This window comes from Balearica regulorum, chromosome 3 (genome assembly GCF_011004875.1).
Source record: "Balearica regulorum gibbericeps isolate bBalReg1 chromosome 3, bBalReg1.pri, whole genome shotgun sequence".
Taxonomy (NCBI): Eukaryota; Metazoa; Chordata; class Aves; order Gruiformes; family Gruidae; genus Balearica; species Balearica regulorum.
In genome coordinates, this window is record NC_046186.1 from 40,796,999 (window position 1) to 40,809,375 (window position 12,377).

General features: G+C 36.8%; 1 protein-coding gene across 1 annotated transcript in view; it reads right to left on the reverse strand.

Moving 5' to 3' along the window:
- The window catches only part of RNGTT (RNA guanylyltransferase and 5'-phosphatase), a 195,061-nt gene that overhangs the window by 105,644 nt on the left and 77,040 nt on the right, over positions 1-12,377 (reverse strand). Inside the window, exon 11 of the mRNA XM_075747669.1 lies at positions 10,627-10,791. Within this exon, the coding sequence (XP_075603784.1) occupies positions 10,627-10,791 (165 nt within the window). The remainder of the gene's footprint in view (positions 1-10,626; positions 10,792-12,377) is intronic.

The window sequence follows — 12,377 nt, forward strand, 5'->3', positions numbered from 1 at the left end:
TGAGGCACCTCTGAAAAACCAAGTTATTCCACATGCTGGACTCTCAGAGCTTTCCCAGCTCCTACTAGAACTGCTGCCAGTTTCACAAGAGAGTGTTATAGTCTGCTTTTTTCATAGAGAATGTAAAGCAAGAGAAATCATAATCATCTTCTAAAACCTGCTTCTTAAATCTTTTCTACTACCCCTCTAAGAGATTTAAAGAAAAACCATTTCCAGATATATGATTATCTAGAAGTTACTGTAGTCTGTGATGGGATGCAACCTCCAATATTGAGAAGGTGGAAGAACCGCACTAGCTTGATTACATTAGCCAGCCACAAAGGAAAAAACGCTATAGTGAACAACAATAAAATATACTGCAGAGCGGGTGAGAAATAAAGTTTTATGGTTCTATTTTTTTTTTTTTTAAAATCTCTTTTTGGTTTTACAGCTAATTCATTAACTGCACTCTTTAAAGATGCTATTAACACGAGCTATGTGTCATGTTCCTTAATTATTTGGATAGAGACATTTTAGAAAAATGTAGAGCACACTGCAGGAAGAGTCTCACTGAGCTATCACCAGTTTGTTGGTTCTGAGTGAACAACTCCAAAGGTCATGTACCTAATATATTCAAAAACACACCCAAGAATAACATGAGTGCTATGTGTGTTAATCCTTAATTTGACAGCACATCTGCATTCCTGAATTCAAAATAACTATTAAGCATTTCTCACTGTCAATCTCTTCTCAAAAACACAATTGAGAAACTGACACCAATTAACTACGATGTTTTCAAATGCTTCTTTCAAATAAGAGAAATAGGCTGTTCCAAGGAAGTTGAATTGACTTTTGTGATAGCTACAAAACAGGAGAAACAGATTCCTCAAGGCTGTGAGGGAATGCCACTCACTGCCAAACAGCAATAATTTTTCATATTTATTTTACCTGATGAAGAAACAGAGCAATATATTTCATAGCTTGGCCATTTAATTTACTGTGCTCTTGCTAGTTCTGTATTTCAGCCTGCAAGGTACCTTCAATTTTTTTCTTTTAGGGATTGGGACTTTGTCCACATCGCTCTCCTCATGCTCTCCCACCTGGCAGAACACACCTGCCTGAGACTAGAGTCCCGTTGGAGCTGGAGGAGGTTTAATAAGTGCCACTAGCAAATTCTTTGACCTATATACAAATGCTCTACAATCTGTGACACTCCTGAATGGATGGCAGATACTCAGTAAAGTCTGTTACCCGACATCCTCAACTGAGCAAGGTTCTCCCACTAACGTTTAGAAGCTCTCTAATACTCTGGGTTTAGATCAGATACAACATTCAAAAGTTCTGATGTCAAAGGAAAAAATGACATCGAGCTGAGTGCAACGAGGCCAAATGTATTTTAATTTGTTCTCTAAATGATCTTCCAACATTACAAATTTGATTGGGTTAATCTGTTATCCAGCCCGTGTAAACTGCTACAACATAATCCGGTCTCTGTTTGTCAAGAACATGGACAGGCCTGTTTAATTAAATCAGATAATTAAGGATCATGTTTTATTAAGCATTTCCACTAAGACTCATCAACAAAGACAAATTTGTATATACAATAATTCAATTAGATATAAAATGGATATTCAAGAATATAAAGTCTTCATGCATTTACTGTTACAATGCCTGATTCAAGCTGGGCTAATGTATTCCACTGGGCACCAATGCAGTGATTTTAACACAAAAATTAAGATTTAACATTATATTCTGGATGTTTATAAACATCTGATTCTTCTGCTGCACAATGGCACTTGAGGGCTTTATTTGCTGCAAAGCTGAAATTAAAATTTGCCAATGCAAGGCCATAACAGTAAAATGCTAAGATTTTATTATTTCTTGATTTTAATGAAAAAGATTTTGTACAGTATTTTTTTGCAAAACCGGGCATATCACAAGAAAAGAAAGACCTAGCAGGGATGTCCTATAATCTTGTATCATAATAAATTGCTTTAAATTTCACCCCCATCTTTACAATTTTCTTTGTGCTTTTATTCATTTTATCCAAATTAAGGGCATGTCTCTTGAACATCATTCCAATACGAGAAGGCTGATGGCTTCCCTGCGGAGCTGCATTGCCAGGAGGCAGTTTGGAAAGTGACGGGCTGTGAAGTGGCACAACGGACAATATTAAACAGTTGCCCCTCAATTAATGAGTGGACTGACCCACTTAGTCACCACAGCTGAGTCCTCTAATTCAGAAGGTATCAAATATACCAATTCAATTGCCCATACTGGGATACCAACTGATAATTAGGTCCAACTAGATTTGCATTTTCTCCATTTCAGTAACACATCACAAAACTGAAAGTAAAAATCATTGTTAAAGACATTTTTCCTACTTAGAAAGTTATATTATTTCCGTTGCACAAAATACAGAAGAAAATTTACAAAAGCATTAGAATGTTCAAAGCTAATGTTAAAATGTTAAAAATTAAATTTAATATATATACTGTTCTGACGTTTAAATTTACAATGTGCACCAAGCATAATGCTTCATCCATATGCCTTTATTTTTCCACTAGTTTCATTGTTTTCCTTCCCACACCATAGTCTGGCAAGTCAGAATTTAATTATATATTCCACATCTGAATTATTCTACATTAATTTAATTTGTACCACTAGCAATATCTAACATAGGCCACTAGCTATGAAAATAATCCTTCATGGAAATATTTGAGTCTGTTTGTTTTAACTTCAGTAGATCATTTTCCAAAAAAATGTGCAGTGTTACTAATGTGGGAATAATTTCTTAAACCAAAAGCAAAAACCTATTTCCCCTTTTCCCTAATCAAAATTATACTGTGCTGAAATATTATACTTGACCTTCAACATCACAAATAATAATAATCAAAAGCAAGTAGCCTAATCCTCTTCTGTTAACTCTAGGAAATGAACACAGATTCTTGATCATGAATGGGTCTCCTAGTGACTACACCGGAGCAAAGAGGCTGAAAAGTTAGCCATAGCCAAGTCATTTTTTTTCTTTTCCCTAGCATGAGGGAAAATCTTTTGGTGTAAAGCAAATAACTGCAGCCTCTCTGCCCCACAGAAAGAAAAGGAACACCCAGAGGCAGCTGGACATCCCACGAGCCCTGGTCTACAAAGACCCTGCCACCCTCATCGTCTCACTGCAGAAATTATGTTTACCCAACAGTATCCACATCATTCCAGTGCTGCAGCTGGTTGCATGAAATAACTTCAGTTCAAGCAGTGAATGTTAAGAGGTAGTAACCTGCATTAAGCTCAAGAGCCACAGTTTGGTCATCTATTTCATATCCCAATTTACAAAGCTTCCACTTGGTCTGGTTGGTTGTCCTTACTTTTAAAATTCACATGGTAAAATAATTCTGAAAAATCAGGCTGAAGTACTACATGCTGGGATACAGGACAGCTGCCAAGTGAAGATTTCGAATTCTAATATAAGCATAAGGTAACATCTTTCCAGCTTCTTATTCACTATTTGTTTACTAGGTTCCTCAGGTCAAACATTATTTGCATTTACAGGAAGAAAAGCACTCCAAAAAGAAGATTTGAGTGAAGATAACCACCAGCACAAAAGCATCTCAACGTGGAATAAGGCAATAGTGCTTTTACAATACTGGACATTCCATTTTTGGGGAGATAAAATAGGACAAAGCAAGGAAGAAATACATGAAGTAAAGAAATAAAAGCAAACAGAAACAAAATGGTAGAGGGGAGATGGGTTAGAAGATAATTAAAAGGAGATGAGATGATGAACAGGCCAAAAACCTGGAACAGAACAGATGGAGTGAGGACTATGGTGTAGGCCAGACACCGAAGAGTGACTGCCAACTCTGGGTCAGGAAATGCAGGATTGAAAGGTGAGCTGATTAAGCTACTCCTTAAGGCATAGAAAATAAAAACAAAAATAAAAACAGAGGAAACAAGTCTTCTTGGCATTAAAAACCCTCCAGATGGTAACATTCTCTCTCCACCGAGATGCAGAATTCAAAACCTTCAATAAATAGAGATTATGTGACACCTCTGCTGCTGCCATTGCTGCTATTGAATTCTTTCATCTTCTGTCCCATGACTGCAAACCTCCTCCATATTTTTTGTCTGTAGGCTACTTGGCGACATAAGACAGGGCTTTGTGGTCATTTACAGTCAGTTTTGAGTTAACAGCTCTCTTGGTAGACACCGATGAGCTATGTCCACATATTCTGCCTTTTATCAGGGTTCATTTTGTCAGGCCATGCAAATACTAGCTTACAGCTGCCTCAGCTGCCTGCAGAATACTTCACACCAACATCAGCAAGTCATGTACTTACACAATCTCCTTTATCATCAGAGGTCCACAGCCACTTAATTTTCCAAAACCGACCACCTCAACAGTAGCTATATTTTTATTGGTACAAACTTTTAAACATTCCACCTTCCCTAACTACAACAAAAACAGTTTCAAAAAATAAAAATAAAAATCCAAATGTCAAATAAACCAGAAGAACAAAGTCATCTGTCAGTTCACAGATTTGACTGAAAACTTTCAGGAAGATCCTAGGCCATTTAATCTTCTAGCAGAGATTACTCACCTTCATTCTAATCCCTCTAGGACAAGCTGTCATTTTAAAACCAGATAATAGTCTAAGAACTGACAAGACATTGACATACAGCATGCTAACATTTGAAAAAGGTTGTTCATTTGACCTGTATCATTGTTTAACCTTTAGCCCTATTGTTCCATTGAGAGTGATGGGCACAATTCTCCACGGGACCACAGACTGCACACAAAGGAACTTTTTTTCTACTCCTGCTAGACAGCATTTGCACTAGACAATAGGCTTTAGTGATGACATCCGGGCTGGGACTGTCCACACAAAAAAGCCTTGCGCAACAACTGTGGGTTCGTTTAGGCAATGAAAGCTAAGACTTGCATCATTTCCAAGAGTTTAATTATTTCTATGTACCTGTACTTCCTGTTTAATATAATGAAGATAAAATCCTTGTTAAAAATCCTAAAATATTTGTATAAATAAAAGGCTAAGGCTCCAAGGCTAGCATTAACCTCACTGGTCTTTAATACTTTAGCATCAAGGAAGTCTAAATCTCAGCTTCCTCCATGGACTGCTGCTACCCTTACATGATGGGTGGGAGAGCTGGCAGCCTTGACCATGTCACCTCCTTGAATTCTGATGCACACTAATAAATGAAAAGAAAGCAAGCTATGCAACACAAGTGACCAATCATGCAAGTGTAATGACAAAGAGCAAAGATTCAACATTGCTCAAAAACGTATTTCTAAAAGAATTTGGAAATCACATTGAAAGGTGAAAATTGCTCACAGAGTAGATGTGTTCCCAGCTAACAATAAAAGAGTAAACTGTGTTTAATGATTCCTTGATTATAGAGGCAGACAAATTCAGTGATGCTGCTTTTTTCATCAATATCACAGTTCAATAAGGTAACAATTTTAGAGATTCCAAGAATATACAAACTGTGCCTAGGTGATTGTTCCTTTCTTTTCTTCCTCTTGCCACCAAAACTCAGTCTTACAAAAAACAAAAAGTCAATGAAAGCATCTCAGAATAACGCTCAAGACAACATTATAAAGATATAACATTGCAAAGATATTGCCCGTTTCCAAAATCTAGTACCAACAACAAATGGCAAGGCACAACTATCAATGCTGCCAAACTTTAAAATTGCACTTTAAAAGTGCATTTCATTTCACAATAAATTGATTTTCAGACTAGAAAAAAAAACAGCCAGCACTCTAACTCTGGTATTAAAGTCCCAAATTTATAACTCTAAGAACAATTTCATTACTGGATATATTATATAACACAGTACAAAGTCTACTGCTGTTTGAAGTAATTACTTCCACATTTTCACTGAGAATAACTAAAGCTATGTGGACAACATTCATTTTTCCCAGTATAATTAAAAGTTTTAGCCACTTATTGTACTATTAAATATAGTGCTGAGACTCCTGGCCTTTTTGAGTAACCTTTCTACAGTCCACCCAAGCTAACACAGATTTACTGATATGCACTATTGTTAATAAGAAGATGGCCATCTATTAATGGCCAACAACAGCTTTCAATTTGGAACACTATGTCTTAACTCAGGTCATGGAAAGGAATGATGGAGGGAGGCTGTGAAAGGAGAGGTCTACCACATTTACTTTTGTAAGGTTCAAACTGAGCCCTGGGAATGTATTTCAAGAATTAATTTTCTCAAAACAAAAATAAGACGTGATGTGTGGTTCCAGCTGCGGTAATTCAGAAGTACACTTGATTCTTTTCTTAACCCTAAGAAAAACACAGCTACACTTCAAAAAAACCTCCAAGATATATTCCAAGAATTTTAATGAAACGCATTCTAACCAGTGGTACAGGTTTTTCACTTTTTCAGTCTTGAATATGCTGGTGTAATCAGAGATCCACCTTATCTGTGGCCGAAGACCAGTATGTCCATTTTTCTTTGAAAATAACAAGCCTTGGCAGGGGCGGGATCTGAGAAGCTACTCCTTCTCTCAGTGAAATACAAGAACTGGAGGTAGGAAAGAAACCCATGCTTGAGAAAACGCACAGCTTTTCTGAGGCCACTCAAGGGTGTAAATCTTTAAGGAGCTCTAGTCAAGAAAGGAAGGATCCTGTTAGATCCTTTCTAAAGATGAAAAAATCCCAATGTTCTTGGAGAAGAATACAAAAAATGGCTAATTAAATGTAAGGAAAAGATCTACCTAAGCAGGTCCCATTTGTCAGTCTTTTAGCATCCATTCAGCTGCCACCATCTCTGGAGATGGATTGATGGTTATGCTGAGACAATCTGAATACAAATCATAGAATCATAGAATGGTTTGGGTTGGAAGGGACCTTAAAGATCACCTAGTTCCAAACCCCCTGCCATGGGCAGGGACACCCTCCACTAGACCACGTTGCCCAAAGCCCCATCCAACCTGGCCTTAAACACTTCCAGGGAGGGGGCATCCACAACTTCTCTGGGCAACCTGCTCCAGTGCCTCATCACCCTCACAGTGAAGAATGTCCTCCTCATACCTAATCTAAATCTACCCTCTTGCAGTTTAAAACCGTTACTCCTTGTCCTGTCACTACGTGCCATTGTAAACAGTCCCTCTCCAGCTTTCCCGTAGGCCCCCTTCAGGTACTGGAAGGCTGCAATAAGGTCTCCCCAGGGCAGATATGAGCAGACTCAGAAGCTAGCAGGAATTCCTTGTCTCCCTGCAGACCTTGTTGTGCTGCGCACAGAGTTGGTAAACCCTGTCAAGACATTTGTCAGTGATGCAAAAGAAACCTAGCTTGCTCTTTCAGCTATACTAATGAGGTATTCATTGCTATGAGTACATTTGTTGCTATAGTTGCAGAGATGACTGAATAAACATAGGAAAAAGATCTTTTGGGCAAAGCAATACTATTTTTAAGCAGTCCTCTTTCAGAATAGAGCAATGCATCCAAACAACAGTCTGCTCTGACCATATATAATGAAAAATTCTGTTCACGAAGTTGTGATGAATATGAAGATGTAATTCCTGTTTCATTATCCTAAGGAAGTGTCACAGGAATCACACTCATCAAGTTCACAGAAGTAACGAAACAAAAAAATGTATTTTTGATGAAAATAAGAGCAACAATAATTCTTTGTCTAAATATTATTCTTTTGAGAACATATGTTTATGAATACTATTCTTTTGAGCAGATACAGATTTGAAATATAGTTTGAATCTATGATTTCCCTTAAATATTTACCAATATTGTCTTAGATAAAATTCCACATCAATACTGCTAGTACTACCTAAAACTCCTTGCAGTTATCATAGGGCATACAAACAATTCTTAAATATTGACATAAATCTTCTTACTTATTAAAAACAATAATCAGATTTAAAGCCTCATTAGAAATTTTCTGCTATAGCAGTAGTATAATAAACATGTTTCACTAGATAACGGTAACTTTAAATGAGGCCAAGGATTGTTTAACACCTATAACATACATTGTAAAAAAAGAAATTTTTAAAAACTGTGGTTATTTCAAGCCCAAAACGTAGAAAGCCTTAGAGTCTGCTGTGATTGTCACTTTAAAAAAAAAAACCCAAAACCAAATAAAATCCCACCACCACCACATCAACAACAAAACCCACTAAAAACCCTACACCAAACTCAAATGCTCCTAATAAATTAAAAGCGTATGAATACTCTTATCTCAAAGATGTTCTTAAGATGGTGATAACACATGAGGGTGAAAATTTGTTGTCTGAACTGCGTTTCCAACATATTAACCTCAAATGCAGGTTGCAACGTCCTTAAAGTTTTACCTGGTACTGCAGATTTACTGCTATCTTCAAATACTGGTTTTTAACAGCTTGAGATAAGTAACAAAACCCAAAGAGATAGCCATGCTTCGCACTTTCATATGCCCTACTATATCAACCTGTGTAAGCCACCACTGTATCAGTTCCAAGGGTATATTAATTGCTCATAAAAAAGCAGCAAAACTCAGAGGAAAAGGAACCCTCAAGAGAAAGAAAATGTGCTATATAACTGTAATGCAAACCACCCATTGACTTTTACTCACTCTAACTGGGGGGGGGGGGGGGGGGGAGTTAACTGACAAAGAGAGGCCTAGATAAAAAAATAATCTTTCAAGACATATAGTTTGATAAAACCCAGAATATTGCTCTTACTTGCTTTATTCCCCTACCAATTTGATCTAATACATGCACAGAGTACGTAAATCATAAACGTCTGAAGTTATTAAAATAAAAGAAAAATAACACTGGCTATTTGCTCTGCACTGCCAGTAACTCTACCCCTCCTGCTCTCTATGCATATCCTCAACTGCTGCATAAAGGAATGTTCTTCACAAAAATGGAAGAAAATTGGCCAGAAAACTGCTTCATTCCATAATTCACCAGTTAATCAAACCTGCTGGCAAAGACAAGGACAAAATAAAAAATACTGTCCACACATTAGTGTCAAAAGCAATTATAAGTCTATTATGAAACCAATTCTAGCTAGGTATAATTGCTTTTTTCCCTTCACCAACATATTTGCTGCTTTATTGCTGGGTAATAAGACAGTCAATGTCTTAAAGAGTTTATGCTTAGAGCTTTGAGAAAGGCTGAGAAAGACCAGTAAATAGCATACTTTCACTGCTGAATTTTAAAAGTGCCACAGTCAGAATTGTTAAAATCCAATACATTGGAAAGCACATGGACAATTCAGAAATCTCCTTTAGACAGGAAAAAGAAAGCTGTTGAGCGTAATTTTAATTCTCTAAGTTTTGGGAAGCAGAGGATCATTTCAATAGTTATGTGCTGGCAATTAGATTTAACTAGCAGGAGATTTGTTTACAGATACGTTTTTCTAGGAATGCTTCCCAACATGTTCTTCCTGTGACTTTTAAATGAGGATAAATAACCTGGAATTTCAGAACACTTCAAGAAACTCTAAACTTATGTAAAAAACCAATTCTTAAGATGTGTTCTTTTTGTTCTAGTTTCTTTTAATTTCAAGCTCAAAATTATGTGTCCTAGACAAACAGCCTTTTCCCTCTCCATTAAAAATTTACTTCAAATTTACAAAGTTGATCTTAAATAGACAATCCAAAAATGCAACAACACAAATACAGATAACTGATTGAAACATTCATAGTGCTTTATCCACACAAACTTCTCATAGAATTGTTCATGATTTGAACTTGCTGAAGACTGCTACTCTCTGCCAGGTTTTTTTGCAAGTCCAGCTTATACCTTATCTCTTTATTTACTTTTCAGCCACTCTTGGTTAGCCAAAATACCATTACCCCTCCTCTTGGGGCAAGATTCATTATCTGCTACAGGCCCAAGGAAATGACAAAAGCAAATGGAAACTGACAATTTGATGTTCCTTGCTTTGCGTTGATGAGACACGGGACTACTAACAGCAGTGCTGAGAAAAACGGGTTCCTCTAGAAGAAAGTATTATCCAGGAGCCATTTAATACACAGAAGAGAACAAAAGTATTTTACAGAATGTTAGGATATGTCTATAGTGAAAGAAAGAGCGCACAATGAAAGACAGGAACTCATATATATATACATGTGCAAGTCATATGCATTACTTCAGAAGACCTAGGGCAGTATTTTAATAAGGAAAATGTGGAGACGTTAACTAGAATGGGCTCCTAGCAATCACTGCTGAACATGAAGTGGGAGTTCAAGCACAACTCGTGATTCTTAGACTATGGCCAAATGGGGACTGGAAGTAAAAAAGAACACTATATTCTTACCTACAAAGGAGGATAGTGTAAACAACACAGTTCTCAGACATTCCCTTGAGCTCAGAGATATTTCAGACCCAAAGCTATTAACTTCCACGTCATCGTTCAAGATTACGGAACTAAAGAATTAGGTTTTGCTGAAGTACAGGTTTTAAATATGGGGAAACAGTAATTTGGAAGGAATAGGTGGCCTAAAATCAGTTTTCAGAGTACCCCAAACTGCCAGCGCCCTCAGGCATTGCTGAAAACTCGATTAGTAGACGAACTCACTGGAAGCTAAAAAAAGCTGAGGGATAACCCGTACCCAATACTGCTTTGCTGCCTTCAGCACCACAACATAAACAACTGAAATCAAGTTTACCTTTCTTGATGTGTAGATGTCAAAAAATGGCTTGTTTCGAACACTGAATGGTTCCTGTGCTTTGTCGATAAGACCATTTTTCATCTTTTCATGTCGTGGAAATATAATCTCTTTCTCTATACATGCAAGTCGAACATTAAAATCACAGTCTCCAACAGGCTGCCCCTGCCAAGTTACAAAAATCAGTGTTAAAACCAAACACCAAATTATTTGAACAGTCTAAGTTTTCCTTACACAATATTTAGAATCATACAGATACATAAAAATATTATCAAATCACTACATGTTTTTGCCAAATACTTGGTTTTCAAGCATTTGTCTCAGGCTGTAAGAAGTTTAACCAAATCAAAGTTCATAGAAAGATAAAAAACCTATAATATGTATTCAAGCATATATGAGTTAAATATTTAAATACCTTTAAAGTTAAGCAAAATAATTTAAATATTTTCTTAATTATAGCTTTGGATATAGCAGATACATACTTTTCCACATAGTTTTCCTCAGAAGTCATAATACTTTTCATGACAACGTAACAATGCGATTTACGCAGTTAAGCAAACACATTCCTTTAAAGGTACTATATTGATGCCTTGAAAGAAGCATTAATTATGTGAATGTTCACTCTTCTGTCACAGAAAAAAGAAAGGTATAGCTGCAGTTGGAAAATGTACCAATAAACAGTGGCCGCAAAAACCTGTAGGATATGTGATGGTTTGGTCACAAGAAGGTAGTAAAAGCCCTTCTCCAAGTCACAGTAGCGTACTCTGACCTTTCAAGATTTGAAATAAAATGGCAGCTTTACATTGCTCTTTAGACATTTGGTGCATTGCATCAGATCAGTATGAACATTCAAAATGCGCATTTGTCAGCTTAATAATTGCTCATAATGGAGTTTATTATATTTTGAGCATTAAATAGTCAGGAGAATGCACTGTGAATATCACTGAAATATCACTGAAAATAAGCAACTGGCAACTTATAAATTCTAAAGTTAGTTTCAATCAGATGTGCCACTTTCCTATCAATAAGGCACAAAACCCATAGATTTGCATTGTTACCAGCATGATACAGCACTGGAAGTTGTTTACATAAGATCATCCCTCATTTTGCCACCTCATTCACGCAGAAAAAAAAAAATTTCAAAACCTATCCCTTTTATAGTCCACAGAGAATAAGCTTACAGAGCTTTGGCTTCAAAACCAGAATTTTTAAAATGTTGAAAGCAATAAGCACAGGAAACTGGGAAGACATGGGACTCCAATCATCAATGGCAGCAGTACAGATGAGCAGGAGAACCAGCAACCAGATAGTTCCTGTACTAAACGCAGCTAGAAGAGAAATGGAAAGAGAATCTAAAAGAAAAAAAGCCCTGCTCTAACGTGCAGCAAAGAGAATCAGAACTGGTCAATCTGAAAGAATGCAAATGAAATAAATGGCAAAATGACATCCTAATGAAGCATACAAAGGTAAGAGACAGAAGGAGTAGCATCTGAACAGATACTTCACTAGGAGAAAAACAGAACACCAATTTTAGACCAACATGAGTTTAATCAAGTTCTTTGCAAACTCATCCTGGCTTTCACCAGAATCTTCTACATTTCCTGCTGCCAAAGGGGCATTAACTTTCTCTTACATTTCTTTCCCAGCATTAGATCCTTACTAGACCTCTATCAAAAGTCCTCAATTGTTCGCTGCAACAGCTTTAAGAACTGTACATAGCTCCCACACCACATGTAATTCACAACCCCTTT